The following is a 16,034-nucleotide window of genomic DNA, read 5'->3' on the forward strand; positions in this document are numbered from 1 at the left end:
AACCTCTGTTTTGAGACTCAACCCAACATCTGCCTTGGCACCAGATCTGGGCTTATTGAATTTCACTGCAATGTAACCGTGCATCTTAAAAGCTATTTGATAGCTAGAAGTCATTTTGCATATCTTTAGGATTTTGCGAATATGAAATATCTTTGCATAAAGAGACCTCGAAATACTTGGTATCCTAAATGCTTCTTTTAGACCGAGTTTTCGATAAAAACAACTCTCTTATCGAGACAACTGTATAAACTCTGATCCAAATCTGATGTAAGAGGTCCAGTGATTGATTGCACAAGCCGGGCTACCCGGAGCAAGCACACGAGCATAGAGTTTTTAAGACCGGTAATTGGTAAGACAGCCTTTTCAAAGAGATTCTTCTAAAAAACGAAAGAGCTAGGTACGCCAAGAGCTCACTGGAAAAATAAAAGCCAAGAAAATGCTTTTAAGAAATGAAAATCATCTTTAATTCAAAGCAATAGACTTCCAGACATTTCGGTTTTGCAAAAATGAACTATGTTTGACTTGAAGATAGATTTAAGATCAATGTTTAAGCCCTCTTTCTCAGAGGTCACATATAGAGTTGCCTATAAGAAGTTGAGGATTATCCTACCATTCTCGCAAAATCAGGCATTGAGAAGGAAATAAAAGGATGCAGAAGACCTGGCATGAGATAAAAGTACTCGGGAGGATTCTTGAAGTTCCACTAACAACCAAAAGCAAAAATATTCACCATTTGTCTTGAGAAATATTAAATCATCCTTAGAGAATGAAAAACATTGCAATGAAAAAGTGATATCGATAACAATTCCGCGGAGCAAAATGGAAGGCGGGGGGTTGTTTGGAAAGAATGCACCAGAAAAATTTGTAGCCATGCCCACTAGCGCCATGCCCTCTAGCAACTGAACACACCGTCGTCCTGGATGCTCGATAGAAACTACTGTAAACTTTTGAGAAAGAAGCAAGTTGCTACAAAAGCAAAATTATTTGGATCACATATAACCGTTTTAAAAGAAGATCTATTTCTATAACTACACTCTTCTCATAGTGGCACTAAGTGTTTAATAATTTGCAAAATTTTTGCCAGCAAATGTTATTTTCAAAAATGACCAAATTAATTTATATTGATTAATTTATAGCAGCTTTAAAAGTCAAACTTGTTTGCATCTTCTTGTTTTTATCCTTCTGGTTTCAGCTGTCACAGTCAATAGCTAGGTCAGTTTGAAGATATTTGGGGGGGGGGAGGTGTTTCACTTTGTTTCACATAGCATCAGGCTATAACTTGGTTTTTTTCAATTGAAATATTTCCACCATCTTTGTGCATTTAGATTGCTGATATATCCACAATACTTTCTTCAAATCCAGGAGTGGCCTGATCTTAACCATCCCTTTTAAGCCTACTATTGCCAACAATGTTAGGAAATACCTTGTGACATAGAAGTTCTTGACAAAGAAAGCAAGAAAGTGGGAAAGTATGAAGATTTGGAGAGGGAGATTGCCGGGGTGTTGACTATGCAAGATGAAATTATGCTGTTGGATCATACAGGCCATTTGTAAAAAGAACGAACATTTGGAATTGGACATTGGCGAAACTTTACTTCTTTTAAACTTAAATTTTAATTTTTATGTATGAATAGTTACAATCAAAGATATCACTATTATCGGTCAGTATAAAATTTTCAGGTTTCAAGGTACGATCAGGTTTTTGCAGGTTCATTGGACTGCTGAATTCATTTACAGGGCTCGTTGAGTCGAACAATCGAGACCGGCATTGAAAGAAGGTTGGCATTGAAATAATACAATATTTTATAAATTTTGAATGGTGAGGAGAAGCAAGAAAGTCACCAAGATAGGTTCTTCTGTTTGTAGATTGAAATGAAAGACCTCTGGAGTAAATTAACACAAATATTTTGCTAAGTAAATGGTAAACAGGTAACGTAGGAATTCCAGGTCTGACTTGATTTTTATAAAATGAGATCAACTTCAAAACAGAGTACGGTTTCTTATTAGTAATATCATGTACTTTCGATTAACTACTCAGACAAGACCTCTGATTGTTATTCAAAACATATCATTTGAATCTGACAAAGAGCACTGTATATACACTATCTTATCAACGTTTTTGGTTATGTTTTTCAAATTTGTAAATATATATTTAGTTTTTAGAGTAAGAAACAGGCTTTTCAGACCGGACCAGTTTCTTATGAGATGGGATATTGTGTTGAAAATCAGAGTCTGTGTTTCTTAAATTTATGTTTCTTATATGTGGGACACTACTTTATATCAGTGAATAAGGAGGAATTTCTGTTTGTCTTCAGGACTTCTAGGTCCACTTACGAAGAACTTTTTTATTTTGAATACGAAGAAGGGTTCGGGAAAGGAAAAGGGAAAGGATGGGATTGGGAAAGGGCAAAAGAGTTCAAAGAGCAAGAAAGCTGTCTTGTTTATAAAGTTTCTTGATATTTAATCAAAAAGGTTGATTAACAATTTGGAATGAAATTTTGTAAGAACTGAACCACTGTGTCTAAATACCGAGGCTTTGGTCACCTACCTTCGCACGTCAAAGGCGCCTTTGTGAAATGAAAGGGGACAAAGATGACAATTTAAGGATATGTTTATTGTTTGCTACTGGCAAATGAGAGCATGTCCCTAATTTCAAGATTCAGACCGACTGGAGCTTGGTTGCTCTAGTTCTAAAGCTTTCCCCATTTCTTCTGATTTTCCAGGCTGTCAACCCATTTACAAAGAAGGAAGAAATTAATCTAAGAGAAGAACAAGATTTGGCATGAATAAGAAGTATTAGAAGAAAAATATCTAGAAGATTAATCGTGTTCTCAGTTGCCATTTTGGATCATGATTCGAAGGATTCAATTTCAAATTTAAGAATTTAAAAATGTAATACATTTTTGCAATAAACTGTAGAATCAATGTTTTTCGATAATTTGACTTAAGGATGAAATCACGTTGAAAGGCATATCCCAGCTGCCTTTCTATAAGCTTGCCACCGCATCTGTGACAAAAAAGCAAATCTTGAGAGATGACTTGTTAACTTAACTTGACAGACGTAATGATCGAAATAGAAACAAAATCAATGAGTGTACCCCGACTGTACTCAGTTGCGACGGTATGGTGCTCCTGGTATAGTTTGGGATTTTGATTTTAAAACATCGGCTAGCTCATTCGGTAGAGCAACGACGTGGCACAGTCGTTCTCTGTTCGTATAACTCACGCTTTCTCTCAGTAAACATTATTAAATTGAAATAAATCAGAAGAAACACCTCGATCCTTTTTCAATCGTTTTGGTTATATATTCACTTTTTGTGATTCATGTAACAGGTGGATTCAATTACATAAATACATGCCCGCACTACCGAACAGCTTAAATTCAAGAACCGAAAGAAAATATCACACCAATGCAGCTGCAATGTAGAGGATATTAAATACTACTTAGAACATAGAAAGAAACATTGGACATGTACATAGAGATCACCCGTGTACTATTGAGATGGTTTGTAGCAATTGAATTCAGAAGGTTGAGATTATAGGATTTCTCAAAGCGAAAGACCCAATTTCTGGTGGAAAGGTAAATGATTCAATATGGCAGATGAAACATTGTCTATTTACATCATATGTACTAGTGCATCGGCGCTGTCGGTCATCTTTAATGCAGTTGGAATTTACGTATTATCAAAAACAGACGTTCGAAACTCAAATCAAATTCTGATCATCAAGAATCTAAGCATATCTGACATTGTCTGCTCAGTTGCGTGGCTTGTATTGGACACAGCGGTACTGTACCTTAACAATAATGACGAGGACATAAAAAATCGGCTTTGGATTTCCGTCAGCACTTTATACATCACATGGGTCCTTTTTATGTTTCTGCTGAATATCGATCGATTCATTGGTATTAATTTTCCATTTAGGTACAAGATAATTCTTACAAAGAAAAACATTCTCAGAGCTATGGCCTCAATTTGGTTTCTTGGCACTGTCAACAGCATTTTATGTGTCATCTTTGTATCGGAAGCAATGACGAAAAACATTGTGCTAATATGGCTAGTTTTGGATGGCATATTTATGATTCTCTTCGTCTCGACGTACACCACAATATGTTTGCGTGTGATAAAAGCTAAGTTAAAACGAAACAGGGCGTCCCAAAAGAATGACAACCACAAACTTTTTTGGATGGTGTTCTGTATGCTGGCGGCTTTTGTCTTGCTTGAAATTTTCCCGAATATAGCAACATTTCTAATTTATCACTTTCAAAGAGATCAACTGCATTTGTTGTCAATGTATCTTTCTATTTGTCATAGAGCTAATCTTCTCGTCGATCCCATAATATATGTATTCTTGCAACCAAGAGCAAGACATACTTTCATGACAATTTTAAGATCAACAATTTGTTGCAAAAGGGATATTTCTACAGAAGAAGGCCCGTCAAGTATTCGTCCTACATTTTCTAAGTCTGCTGCTACCATCTCAAGCATCAAATCGCGGGTTTAAGCATTGTGAAAAGACCCTAACTCTAACAGTAACTTCAATTGCTAGTATACATAGACCTTTTTTTGAAGATTCCTTGATTGTAAAATCGAGAAACTTCCATCTTTAAGAATTTCACACCGTGGGGTACAGTCACATGAAATTTAGACCCAAATGCTAAAAACTGTCCAATATTGCCCTATTTACAGTCACACTCCGCTTACTGTCACAGCTATTCAATCAGCATTTATAGAGACTATAACCAGAGTTAATTTAGATCAATCATGTATCATGGAATGGAACAAGGTGACCGTATTCGGATTGTTTTATATTCATGTTTTATCTAGATTAGCCGCATTTTTTCTTGCTCGTTGATTTAATTTTTATTTACATTTTGAGAATTTCAACTAACTTTAGACCCAGATTTTGTTTTTTTTCTTGCAAGCATGGAGAGAATCTTATTGTTATGTATGAGTACTTAAAGAGTAAAAGAATGATGTTTTGAAAAATTCATGCACAAAAGGTGGACAATGACGCCTTCAACAGATTCAATAGGAAATTTGCTGTTGTAGCCCGTTTTTCTATTGTAATCAATACTGTATTATTATTATACTCATTAAACGATTTATTTGAAAGTGTTTGAATAAGGTAGGCAATGCTCATGCATATTTTAATGAAAAAGACAACTATGTGCATCTGAATAAAATCTTTTCAATGTAGGTATTGTGGCTATATATAAGCAAACTTTAATTAAAAATACCGTATTTTATATATTAACTGCCCTCTCTCTTATAGACGCCGATCTCCAATAAATGCCAATTGTGATACGAAATTTTGGTTAATAAACGCCCAGGACTATTTTAAAAATATTCCAGAAATGGAGCAATTTCTTGTTTTATGTCGTCTTTTTGAGCAATGTCGAAAAAGACATCATCATAAAATCGTTTCGATGTTGTGCATTGCCATTGTTGACATTGCCATGGCTCAGGTGATGAGGAAATATAATATTGGAAAGAGGGAAATTAGCCGTGCCATCTTGTGATAAAGAACGGTCACATTTTGTGATGGAAAAGAGAACGAGGATCCATTTGTAATATCAGATTTCTATGTGGATAGGAATTTATCAAATGAAATGGATTCAAATAAAGGCGAGAATGATTTTTGAGCAATTGAATAGATTTTGTACTTTTCAGAGTGGGTGTGGACTGACTGAAAACAATGATTTTATCTTGCAAAAATACGTCTTCAATAAGAGCCCCTCTCTAATAAACGCTCCTCTCCGATAAACGCCCCTTCTAAAAGCAAATGGTTCAATAAACGCCCGGACGTTTAATATTTCCATTTGCGGTAGCACATCAAGTGATTTTTCGAAATCACTGTAATAATCGCCAGTATATCTGCACTGGATTCAATGACTTAGTCGTAATATTTTTGTTCTATTTTTTCGTTGCACAAAGCACGATCATCATTATTTGACCAAAGATTCAATGCAAGCTGAAACAGGGGCGGATCTAGAAAATATTCTGACTGTCGCACACAAGGGTGTGGTCGGAAATATCATTCGTGACCACACCCCTTGGTTTTTAAGGATATTCGCCCCCTTCTCATTTGAGCAGTCGACACGCACATTAAATTGGCTTTTATTCAGAACGTGGCCAAACTGTTGTTTATTCCTTATCTGAGTTTTCAATTGATACTACAGAATCATTTGTGTTGTTTCTTAGCCAAGCGTAAAGCAAGAAAGCGTATTGACGGTTTTCCTTTCATAGTCAGGCAAAAATTCGAGTCGTCTTTTTCGATTTGTTTATAGTATACGATGACAAACCAGGCCACGCGAAAAAATAAAAAAACATCATTGCAATGAATTTTCAGAACTAACCAAATAGAACAAATTTTCACAAATATTCATAAAACCTGCATTGATAACTAATATTATTTATTGGTTAAACCAAATCAGCGTGTAAACATGTATTTTACTCCGAAGAAACCCCTTCGAATTCAGGGGAATACCCAAACAAGTAAACATTACCCGGAAATATCTGAAAGCTGATAAAGAACTGAAAATCCACATTGAAAAGATTCACTTTGAAAGTTTTGTCTAAGTGAAAATTTTTCTCTGCCAACGTCCTGAACATTATTTCTTCGCCAGAGCCAAATCGCAGGTATCGCCCACTGATTATCACCCCAGTCCAGTGCATTTATTGACATTAGTAGGCCCTCGATCCATGGAGGAGGTAATGAACATCGAAACTTGAAAACATCCCGTGTCGAATGTTACTCTGAAAATCTAGCGACCTTTGTCTTCCAAATTACCAGGTTTAACGTATTCGTTTTACATGTAGCCAGCCGACTCCATAACACAAAATTCCTTTTCTCCAGTGAAAAACTTGCCCATGCCAGGCATAAATAAGCTCAAAACTGCACAATACACGCAATGAGGACGGATTAATCTTAGCCCAGTGGCTAGTTAGCCCATTAAGCTTACTAAAAAACATACTGTGCACCGAAGTTCGCACTATCTAGCAATTTGATTGGCTAAATATTTTGAAACAAAAGCTGTGCGAATCGGTGCGAACGTGCTACTAATCATACTGTGCACCGAAATACCCTAATCTAACTACATTGGTACCCTGTTGTTTTTTAGTCAGGATGCTTTGAGATTTGAATCAGATTGAATCAAGATCGAGATAGAATTAGAGATTGTGTTTAGATTTTGCTTCTGTTTATGGCCAGGTTTAAATCATGCATGATTCAGACCTTGGATCTTCCTGCTCCTGCACGGTGTTCAGTTGTCAAATATAACTGAAGCATAATTCCCGAGTAAATAGAATCAAAACACAAATTTGCCAATAAGCGAAAAAGTTGTTGTTCAGCAAAAACCTCTCTCGAGACAGATTCTTAGTATAATTTTAAAAGTTTGACTGTCGCATGTGCGAACGGTGCGAACGTCTAGATCCGCCCCTGAGCTGAAAGTCTTCAAGATTCAAAGATTTTGTTTTATTTTAATCAATTTTACTTTCCTCAGAAACTAACAATGGTGCATCATGTCATCACTTCTTCCTCCATCACAACTGAAACCCCTGTTGACAGATTAAACAGAAACATCACAAAATGATTCTTTGACATCAACCCTGGCATTTTTTACAATGCAAGGAGAGCCCTTTCATTCATTCAAAATTAAATCCCTTAAAATTAGTTCGACTTCACCACTGAAAATGCTTGATATAAGCAAATTGTATGGTATAAGCAAAGGAGACACCAGTTGAAATTAACAATCTCTCAAGCGATCCTTTAATGCACTCTTTATTATATGATTTTCAAAACCTTTCTAAATGACCTGAATAAAGACATACTTGAATTAACCGTTCGCTTGATCCAAAAATCATTTCAAGCCATTTCAAGTCATTTCAAGCTCCAGTCACATGCTTTGCAAGCACTGCGCATGTAATGCCATGGGGTAGTCACAGTCTTTTGCTCCCCATTTGGAGCATCATCGTAGTGTTGTAAAATAATTGTAGGTAGATTGATCAGTAACATGTATCGTGAAATTTAAAAAAAAGAGACACCATACCAAAGAATCGCATGAATGACATATCTAATTTTTTCAAAAAAGGTTTCTATTTGAGGACGGAAACAATATCAGATTTGAAAAAAGTAATTATACTTGAAGAACATATTCAGGTTCAAAACGAAAATTTCTTGAGAATATCGAGGCTGGAAAATAATATTATAAAAGTATTCTTAGAAAAAGTTAGCTTTAAAAGAAGTAATATAAGAAAATAACAACAAAAAACTTTATTTGAATTCTAGATATCAATGTGTTGAAGAGAGTTTGTTTTGTTTAATAAGTTTTGTTGTTTAGCTAATAATTCATTCTTTGCTTATGATTTTAAATCAATAAAAAAACATAAGAAGTTTGGTTTTGACTTTGTTTATGAGGATGATTTTTATGTATAAGAAACTTTTCAGGCAACACTGTTCTTTGAGTAGTAGCATCTCGGTTCCATGCATTAACAACCCAAACATTAGTAATCATGCCTATGAAAAAATACTTAGAACAGAAGGACTAGGTAATAAAATTATTAATAACAGCTTTCTGTATTCTGAACCTTTGTTCAGGCTTCCTCGTGTAATTTTGCCGTTGTCATCGCTTTTTTTCGTGTGCGCACCATACTTGGCGAGAAGGAGGCCGGCCAGATCATAGACAAAAAAAGTCGACTTAAAGACTCATTGCTAACAATGGGCCTTTGCGAGCGTGGCGACGGTCCAAACAATGGCAGTAATTGATTTTAGACAGTCTTAAAATGCATTATGGGATGCTTACGTAGCGCAATGGCTCATTGTTAGCAATGAGTCTTTAACCGTTTATGACAGACTATAAGGGACCCCCGCTGGGATTTTCTCTCTCTGTGTGGAGTTTACTTCTTCAAGGCCTTATTTTGTTACGAGCAAGATAATTTTTTTTAAACATTTGAAATGAAATGAAATAAAGAGTGAGGCAACCCTTCGTCCTTGAGACAGAGAGCTTGCGCATTCAACTGATCATGATTACACATGCTCTTTCGCTCCAAGACGGAGGGTTGCCACAAATATTAGAAGAATTTCGTCTCCCCGACATTTATGAATGCGAATAAAAAAGATCTGTAATAAAGTAAAGGTCATTTTCAGTTGAAGAAGCTGCATTATATCAATAGGGAACAATGCATGTAAAGGTAGCACGAAAGGATCAAAGTCAAACATCAATTTTCATCGATAACATCGCCTTTCTCAATGAAATTGGTACAAAAACTTTGCGAAAAAGAAAATTTCTAACCCAATGAAAAACTTCTATTGCACTATCAGTTGGGAACCAGCAGAAAAATATAACTTGCCCTTAATTCCTTCTAACAGGTGACTATGAAGTTAACAGAGATAAGGCTAAGTTTAACTTCAAAACATTCGAGTTGAAAAATATATGGAATGCTGTTGCCAAAGTTAAGACAGCAAATACTTTTGGGGTTGTCAAAATATATCTACTATGTGAAGCTTGCTCTGCCTTATACTTAAAAAGAACCCAAATGGGCATTTGACAGGGTCGACCATGGAATTCTCTTTAAAAAGCTTGAATTATTGCCATTCAGCAACAAGAAATGTCTTACAAAACTATTTAAGTCATACATATCCAATCATAAACAGATTCGTGGGGGTAAAGGTGTTGATTTAGATGTTTGGGGTTCCGCAGTGGTCATGCCCTAGTCCTTACTTTTCCTCATCTTTACCAATCATCCAAGATTCCACTTTTACTATTTATGCTGATAATACCAGCCTAGATACATTAGTCATATCCTGATAATACCAGTCTGTTTCATCAATCCAATGATTTGACTCAGCTGATTAAAACTATGAACAATTACATGCAGTAACTGGATACATGGATGCAATAAACTATCCTTGAATGTCACAAAAACTCATTCCACGCTCATTATAAACAAGCACAAACACAACTGTCCATAAATGTATCTATATAAATATTTAATCAAAAAGACAATAAGCAAACAACCACAACACTTGGCCACTCAAAAAAATTGCCCAGAAATTATTGGAATATTATCTTTGACTTCAAGTAGACACAACAGTTTAAAAAGAAACTGATGAAATTAACATAAATACTTTGATTTTATTATCATAAGACAGTAATCATAATTGTTGGATAAAAACTGTGAAAATAATTAACACTGGAAAATCACAAATCAAACCCCTGAATATGAGATTGGTTGCCTTGGGTAAGATAGTTGAAAAGAATAAAGAAAAAAAAAGAACAGCAACATACAACTTTGCCTAACATAAAACTGAACCCTCCTTGACAGGGGCAAATACAAAGTGACTGAAAACTATTACCCAAACAGTTTGACACCAAAACTATCAATGTCAATAGCAATATAGCTTAATAGCTACAAAATGCTTCAAAATTACTACAAATCAAGTCTAGCTTAATATACACAACCTTTATTCTAAATTTTCCTTACCCAAAGAAGCTGGAGATTACTCCCCAGGCTTATAAATTGCTGTCATTTTGATGTTGGGGCAGGGACAATAGCTCAACAACAAACTGGAGAGAGAGAGGGGGTTAACAATTTTCAAAAGCTAAGAACAAAGGGCAAAATTAATTCAGTGGATGTTTAGAGTGCTTTTTGGAATTATTTGAGGATGAAAACCCCACAGCCCCCTTCTAGCGAACCAGTGTAGTGGTAAAACAAATTTTGTATGGTTTTTCATCCAATACATATGGTCTATTTATAACACCTTTATTACACAAAAACTTAGCAATATAATTTAGATTAGATCTATTTGTAAGCAAATTGTCTCTTAGCTTTTCTGTCCATTTTTTTCATCTGTTTTTCATCAACCTCTGGTGGGGCAGCAAAAAACCAAGGTCCAAGAAAATTTACCCAAAGCAAATAGAAGGCATATCCAGGTATCTAGAAAACAATGAACAACAATTAACTCACATTCAATTATTTGATTATCACAATCTTTTTCAGATTTGATTGTTAATCAATGTAATGTAAATTTTATCCTGAAAGTACCTAAGGTTGGATTGGCAATAATTTAATTGAATGGTTACGTAATGACATAAATATACTTCTTTTTTGATTAAAACAATTGAAATATTAATGGAAAATAGCTGTACATGCCAAAAAACTACTTTATTGTCTAAAATAGATTTTAGGGACCCTTTGAAAGCAAGCTTAATTAAAAAATGAGAAAGTGCTTTGAGGTTAATGGGTACATGTTTTTTTGAAAAATTATAAATTTCATTCTTTAAAATTTTCTCATCACTTCAAGTAAATAAATGTTGTTGAGAACATATTACTCTCTACTCTAAATGAAAAAGTATGTTAAATACATTAGATGCTCACCAATAGCCATAGTAATAGGAAGTATCCAGATACAAGTGTAAGTGCCTGAATAATAACTGTTAGCAGAATAACATCTTTAGCATGCTCAGCCATCCCTGATTGGACATTGAGGTCAATACCTTTAGATGCCATGCTACTCATGAATTGATATGAACCAAGGTGAGCAAGTGAAAATGAAATCAGCATCAACTGCAAAGCAAAATAATTGGTTTGAAAACAATTATGTTCTTATTATATCTTAATAGTTTTTAAGAATATTTCCACAGAGTTGTACAGAGCTTCATCGCTTATAGACAAAAGCGAAAAAACAAAGCTGATTAAAAATTTCTGCTCATTCTTTATCAAAAGTCAAGTTGTGATGTTTATACCATGTTGTCTGGTAACATGACTTGATTTCATTTTCATTGTAAGAAAAAATTTTGGCAGATTATTACATAAATTACAAGCTAGCTATCAAAATAAAGAGATTGCATTTAAATTCTGAACTGTTATGATATTTAAGTTATGATGATATTTAAATCATAATCACAAATATTACCATGAAAATAGCGGAGGCTAAACATTTAAGGGAGGGGGCTCTTAGCATGGGCCCTTAATATTGCTGCTTCATTGAGATAAAATTGCCAGAATGGGCATGAAATTAAATAAAAATAAATTTCTCTTTGGCAGGAGGGATGCAGCCTCTATATCTTGCACCCCCAAATATTATAAGGAAACATAAACAATCAAATTTTGTGACTGGTTTTTGCATAATATATTACAGAAACTGGAATCCTAACTATACCACAAAAGACATTTTTCACGGGGTTACAAAGACTACTGTTTTAGATATCTGCAGATTTTTGTGATTAACATTCCATATTATTATTCCTATTTGTATTCAGCCCAGGATTAGCTTTGGTAGAGTTATGTTCAGCTTCACATATTGCTTTGTCAAAACGCATGGCTTTAAGTCCAACATTTAACTTTGTTTCCTTTTTCATGTTATCCATTCTATAAGACATGCGAGAACATCTTCTACTGATAAAAGCAAATGAAAGCTGAACAGCAATGCAACAATTTGGACGGAAATGTGATTGCTGATTTGCACAGGTGATTTTAAGTTATTAAGAAAAAACAGAAAATAATACTTCAACAGAATATTAACGCCTGCTCAAAATTCAAGTAAAGCTGTCGGAGAATGTGCTTGATGGCCTGTGTCCTTGGTGGGTATTAGAGAGGGTTATTAGATTAAGGTGAATGTTTTTTCAAGAGGTGAATGAATCTTACGCAAATCATAATATTGCGGTCTGTTGGGAAGATTGTTTATGCTTGATCAAGTTAATTCAGCAAATGTCAAAAATTTATTTTGCTCTGTGGTAATATTGTTTTTTCTCCAAGACTTTTTTAGGTGCGCTCTAGGCACCTGCTTGATCAAGCGCCTTTCCGGGCAAGGCCTGTATTAAGGTATAATTATAATCACAAAAACTTCATGTTACTTCAATCATATTTTTATTCAATGTTTCAGATTGAGATATATGTTGTGTTTTTCTCACAACTCTCTGAATTACAATTAATATCAATCTTATACTTACATAGTGTGCCCAATAAACAGAATTTCCAAGAACCAAAAAGCGTATTAATGCATACATTGCCTGGAACATAACCAAACATTATAAACATATGAAAGCAACACAGACCTAATTTTCTGCTATAATGACATCACAAATAGATTTGTAGAAATAGAAATTTCAGCATTGTCCTGTTCTTTACACCAAATGCCTGTACTATATGCCCAATGACTATACAACATCGAGCACTTTGTGACAACCTGGTAAACAGTAATTTTCATTATATTTGATTTGAGTTATTTAGTTGAACAACATGTTTGTTTGAAGCATTTCTGTGCAAATATCTAGTATGGTGTAAATTTATTCAATTAACTAGTATCATAAAATAATTTTCCAAATAAATATAACAGGCCTTCAAAATAAATACTTAAAATATAGCAGTCAATAATAAAATTAATCGTCTCAAAATTGTTTAAATATAAAAATTTTATTGAAAATCTTTCTCAATGTGTTCATCAATATTTACACTGATATACGAAGTCTTTTGCTTTGAAAGTGGAGGAACAATAGTAATCACATAAAAGGGGAGAAAACATTCATTTAACAAAAAGGAATTTAACAGGTTGATACATTCTTCAACATGGCAATGGTTAAGCTCTCAATGGAATGTACTTACTAGTGCCAATAAAACAATATGCCGATAGAATCTCAAACTTTCAGCATTTTCCTTATCTATTTGTTTTTGTCCTTTGGTAGCTTGCTTCACCTAAAATAGAGAAAAAATGCAATGAAAATACCTGAGATCAAGGGCATCATTGGTAGTGGCTATTGGTTTGCAATTTTTCCTACAACGGGTTTAAATTAAGACTATGACATCATCAAACACATGCACAGCTTTTTTAAAGCAGAAGGACAATTGATCTATAAAAAAAGACCCAATTGAGCTTCTATTTTGAAAAGAGTGAGTGTCATCAAACAAGAACAGGGCCCTAGAACAGCCAATGCGAGCTGAGAGCCTTCACTCTCATTCCAAGCAATGTTTTCAGCTGCTTTGGCCTTTTTCTTTTTTAGCACTCATACACACAGTATTGCAGCTCTTGCGTATCATTCAAGAAGTGGTTTTTGAAGTATAACTTTCTGCTATTGTTTTGAGCCCTCTTCCTTTTGAAATTAAGAGGGCTTCAAACATTGGCGTTTCAAGACAACAGAAGGCTCCATCCAGTCTTCTTTACAGACCAGTGAGAAGGACATGGCAAACAATATGTATCTTTTGCAGCATCACTTTTATTGATTTCAATAAGATATTCAAAAATTGGATAGTCATAACCAACAGCAATCAGTATTTGTGATACAAATACAAATAATTCACTTAATATAGCGCAGTTTTGACGCAACATCTTCAAGTGCAGTTCCTAAAAGTCTCTAAAACCTAGAATGTTCATTTAAAACTAATTAAAAAGAAATGTCTTAAACTTTTCTTAAATGTTTCAATATCACTGCACTGTTTTCCTTCATTAGGAATGTCATCATTCTACAGTCGTGTTCCCATGACACTGAATGATCTGTTTGCAAATGAAAGCTTGAAGCTACGTTTTTGGCTATGATAACTGTTCAGGTTAGAAATTGGTCGGTGTCGGTCTCATATCATATGATATCTGTTTAGAAATACGATTACTAATCAGCGATAAAAATCAAAACTTTTTTTATTTCTCGTCCTCGATTGCTGTACCAAAATGAGTTAAAATAGAAAGTTTGGAAAAAAGAAAACCGGGAGACAGTTCCTTTCCCGCTTACATGAAATAATGTGAGCGGAAAGAAACTGTTTCAAAATAGATAGAGTCGGCCATATATTTAGGCGAATCCCGAGTTCAAAAGTTATAAAGTTAAACGGTATCTTTTAAAGAATATATCATACTAAAGATATTACTTTGTTGGAGTTTTATCGAAATAAATTAAACACAAAGTAGTCATATTGATGCTAAATATTCTCTAGGAAGTGTTGTTACTTACCGCCATCTTGGACTACGTATCCACACCTCGCTTTGAAACGGAGGCTAATCCATTTGTTGTTGATTCTTTGATCTGTGTTTCTGATGTGTCGACGTCACCAAAAACTTATTTTTAGAATTTTTTAAATTTAACCACAAAGCATAAAGATCACCATGAAATACTTCCAACTATGCAAAATTGGTCAAATATGTCTAAAATCGGTTGAGATACTGCAATTGAAAGATTTTAAGTTTGCTCCAACAAGATATTTAGTTTCGTTCACAAGCCCAATATCTTCATTTCCTACGTTGAAACTTGGATTAACAGATGATGATTTCTTAATGTGGCTTAGTTTTTTTTGAGCCAATTTTCATTGCTTGAGTTTTAGTAACGTTCAACGAGAGTTTATTCCCGCGAACAGGGTTGCAATTTGGCCGTTTTAACGGCCAAACTTCTCAATTCTGGCCGTTTTTCAAAGCTGTTGGCCGTCAAAAATTAATTTGGCCGAAAAAGCAAAAGTTGGCCGAATTTTTGCCGCATGTTGAAAGCCACAAAAATACACAAAAAATTGAAACATTAGCGCAGACAATGTTCATCATTTCGTTGAAGAAATCTCAAAACTGCAAATAACGAAGCAGAAAACAAAGTAAAAGATAGCAGAAAATTAAAAATGAAAGCAAGTTTGAGCTTTTGTGACAAACAAAGCCAATTTTTGATTACACTATTACTCCATAGAATAAGCCAAAATGTAGCTTTTTCGTATGTTTTGTTTGGCTGGCCGAATTTGGCCGTCAAGTGTGAAGTAATTGGCCGCCAACCATTCCAAGCATCTGGCAAATCTGCCCGCGAAGCCATTAATTGAGACTTGCAAGTTCTGCATTGACAATAGCATTTAGATCCTCGATATTATCAGAGGCGTAACATATGGTTGTATCATCAGCATACATTGTAATTGTAGCATGGGCTCTTTTCAGTGCAAAAGACAGATCATTTATATACAATAAAAAGAGAAGAGGTCCAAGGCATGAACCCTGTGGTACTCCTATTTCTATGGTCTGAATTTCAGAGGAGACACTATTGATATTGCAGAACTGCTTTCGATTATTTAAATAGGAAC

At 34.6% G+C, this 16,034-nt stretch overlaps 2 protein-coding genes across 2 annotated transcripts; one reads left to right on the forward strand and one right to left on the reverse strand.

Moving 5' to 3' along the window:
* Positions 1–2,297: 2,297 nt before the first annotated feature.
* LOC148957525 (uncharacterized) lies at positions 2,298–5,746 on the forward strand. Its single transcript, XM_089115199.1, has one exon. The coding sequence runs from the start codon at positions 3,595–3,597 to the stop codon at positions 4,501–4,503; it is 909 nt and encodes a 302-aa protein (XP_088971325.1). The 5' UTR covers positions 2,298–3,594; the 3' UTR covers positions 4,504–5,746.
* A 2,928-nt stretch (positions 5,747–8,674) lies between these two features.
* Positions 8,675–15,000, reverse strand: LOC135690518 (transmembrane protein 208). The gene is made up of 5 exons (XM_065208104.2): positions 14,939–15,000; positions 13,605–13,694; positions 12,953–13,012; positions 11,379–11,567; positions 8,675–10,937 (listed from the first exon to the last, which is right to left on the reverse strand). Exons 1-5 carry the CDS (start codon positions 14,942–14,944, stop codon positions 10,803–10,805), a joined length of 480 nt encoding a protein of 159 aa, XP_065064176.1. The 5' UTR covers positions 14,945–15,000; the 3' UTR covers positions 8,675–10,802.
* Positions 15,001–16,034: the final 1,034 nt, after the last annotated feature.

This window comes from Rhopilema esculentum, unplaced genomic scaffold, assembly GCF_057945365.1.
Source record: "Rhopilema esculentum isolate cy_ngs unplaced genomic scaffold, ASM5794536v1 HiC_scaffold_23, whole genome shotgun sequence".
Classification (NCBI taxonomy): domain Eukaryota; kingdom Metazoa; phylum Cnidaria; class Scyphozoa; order Rhizostomeae; family Rhizostomatidae; genus Rhopilema; species Rhopilema esculentum.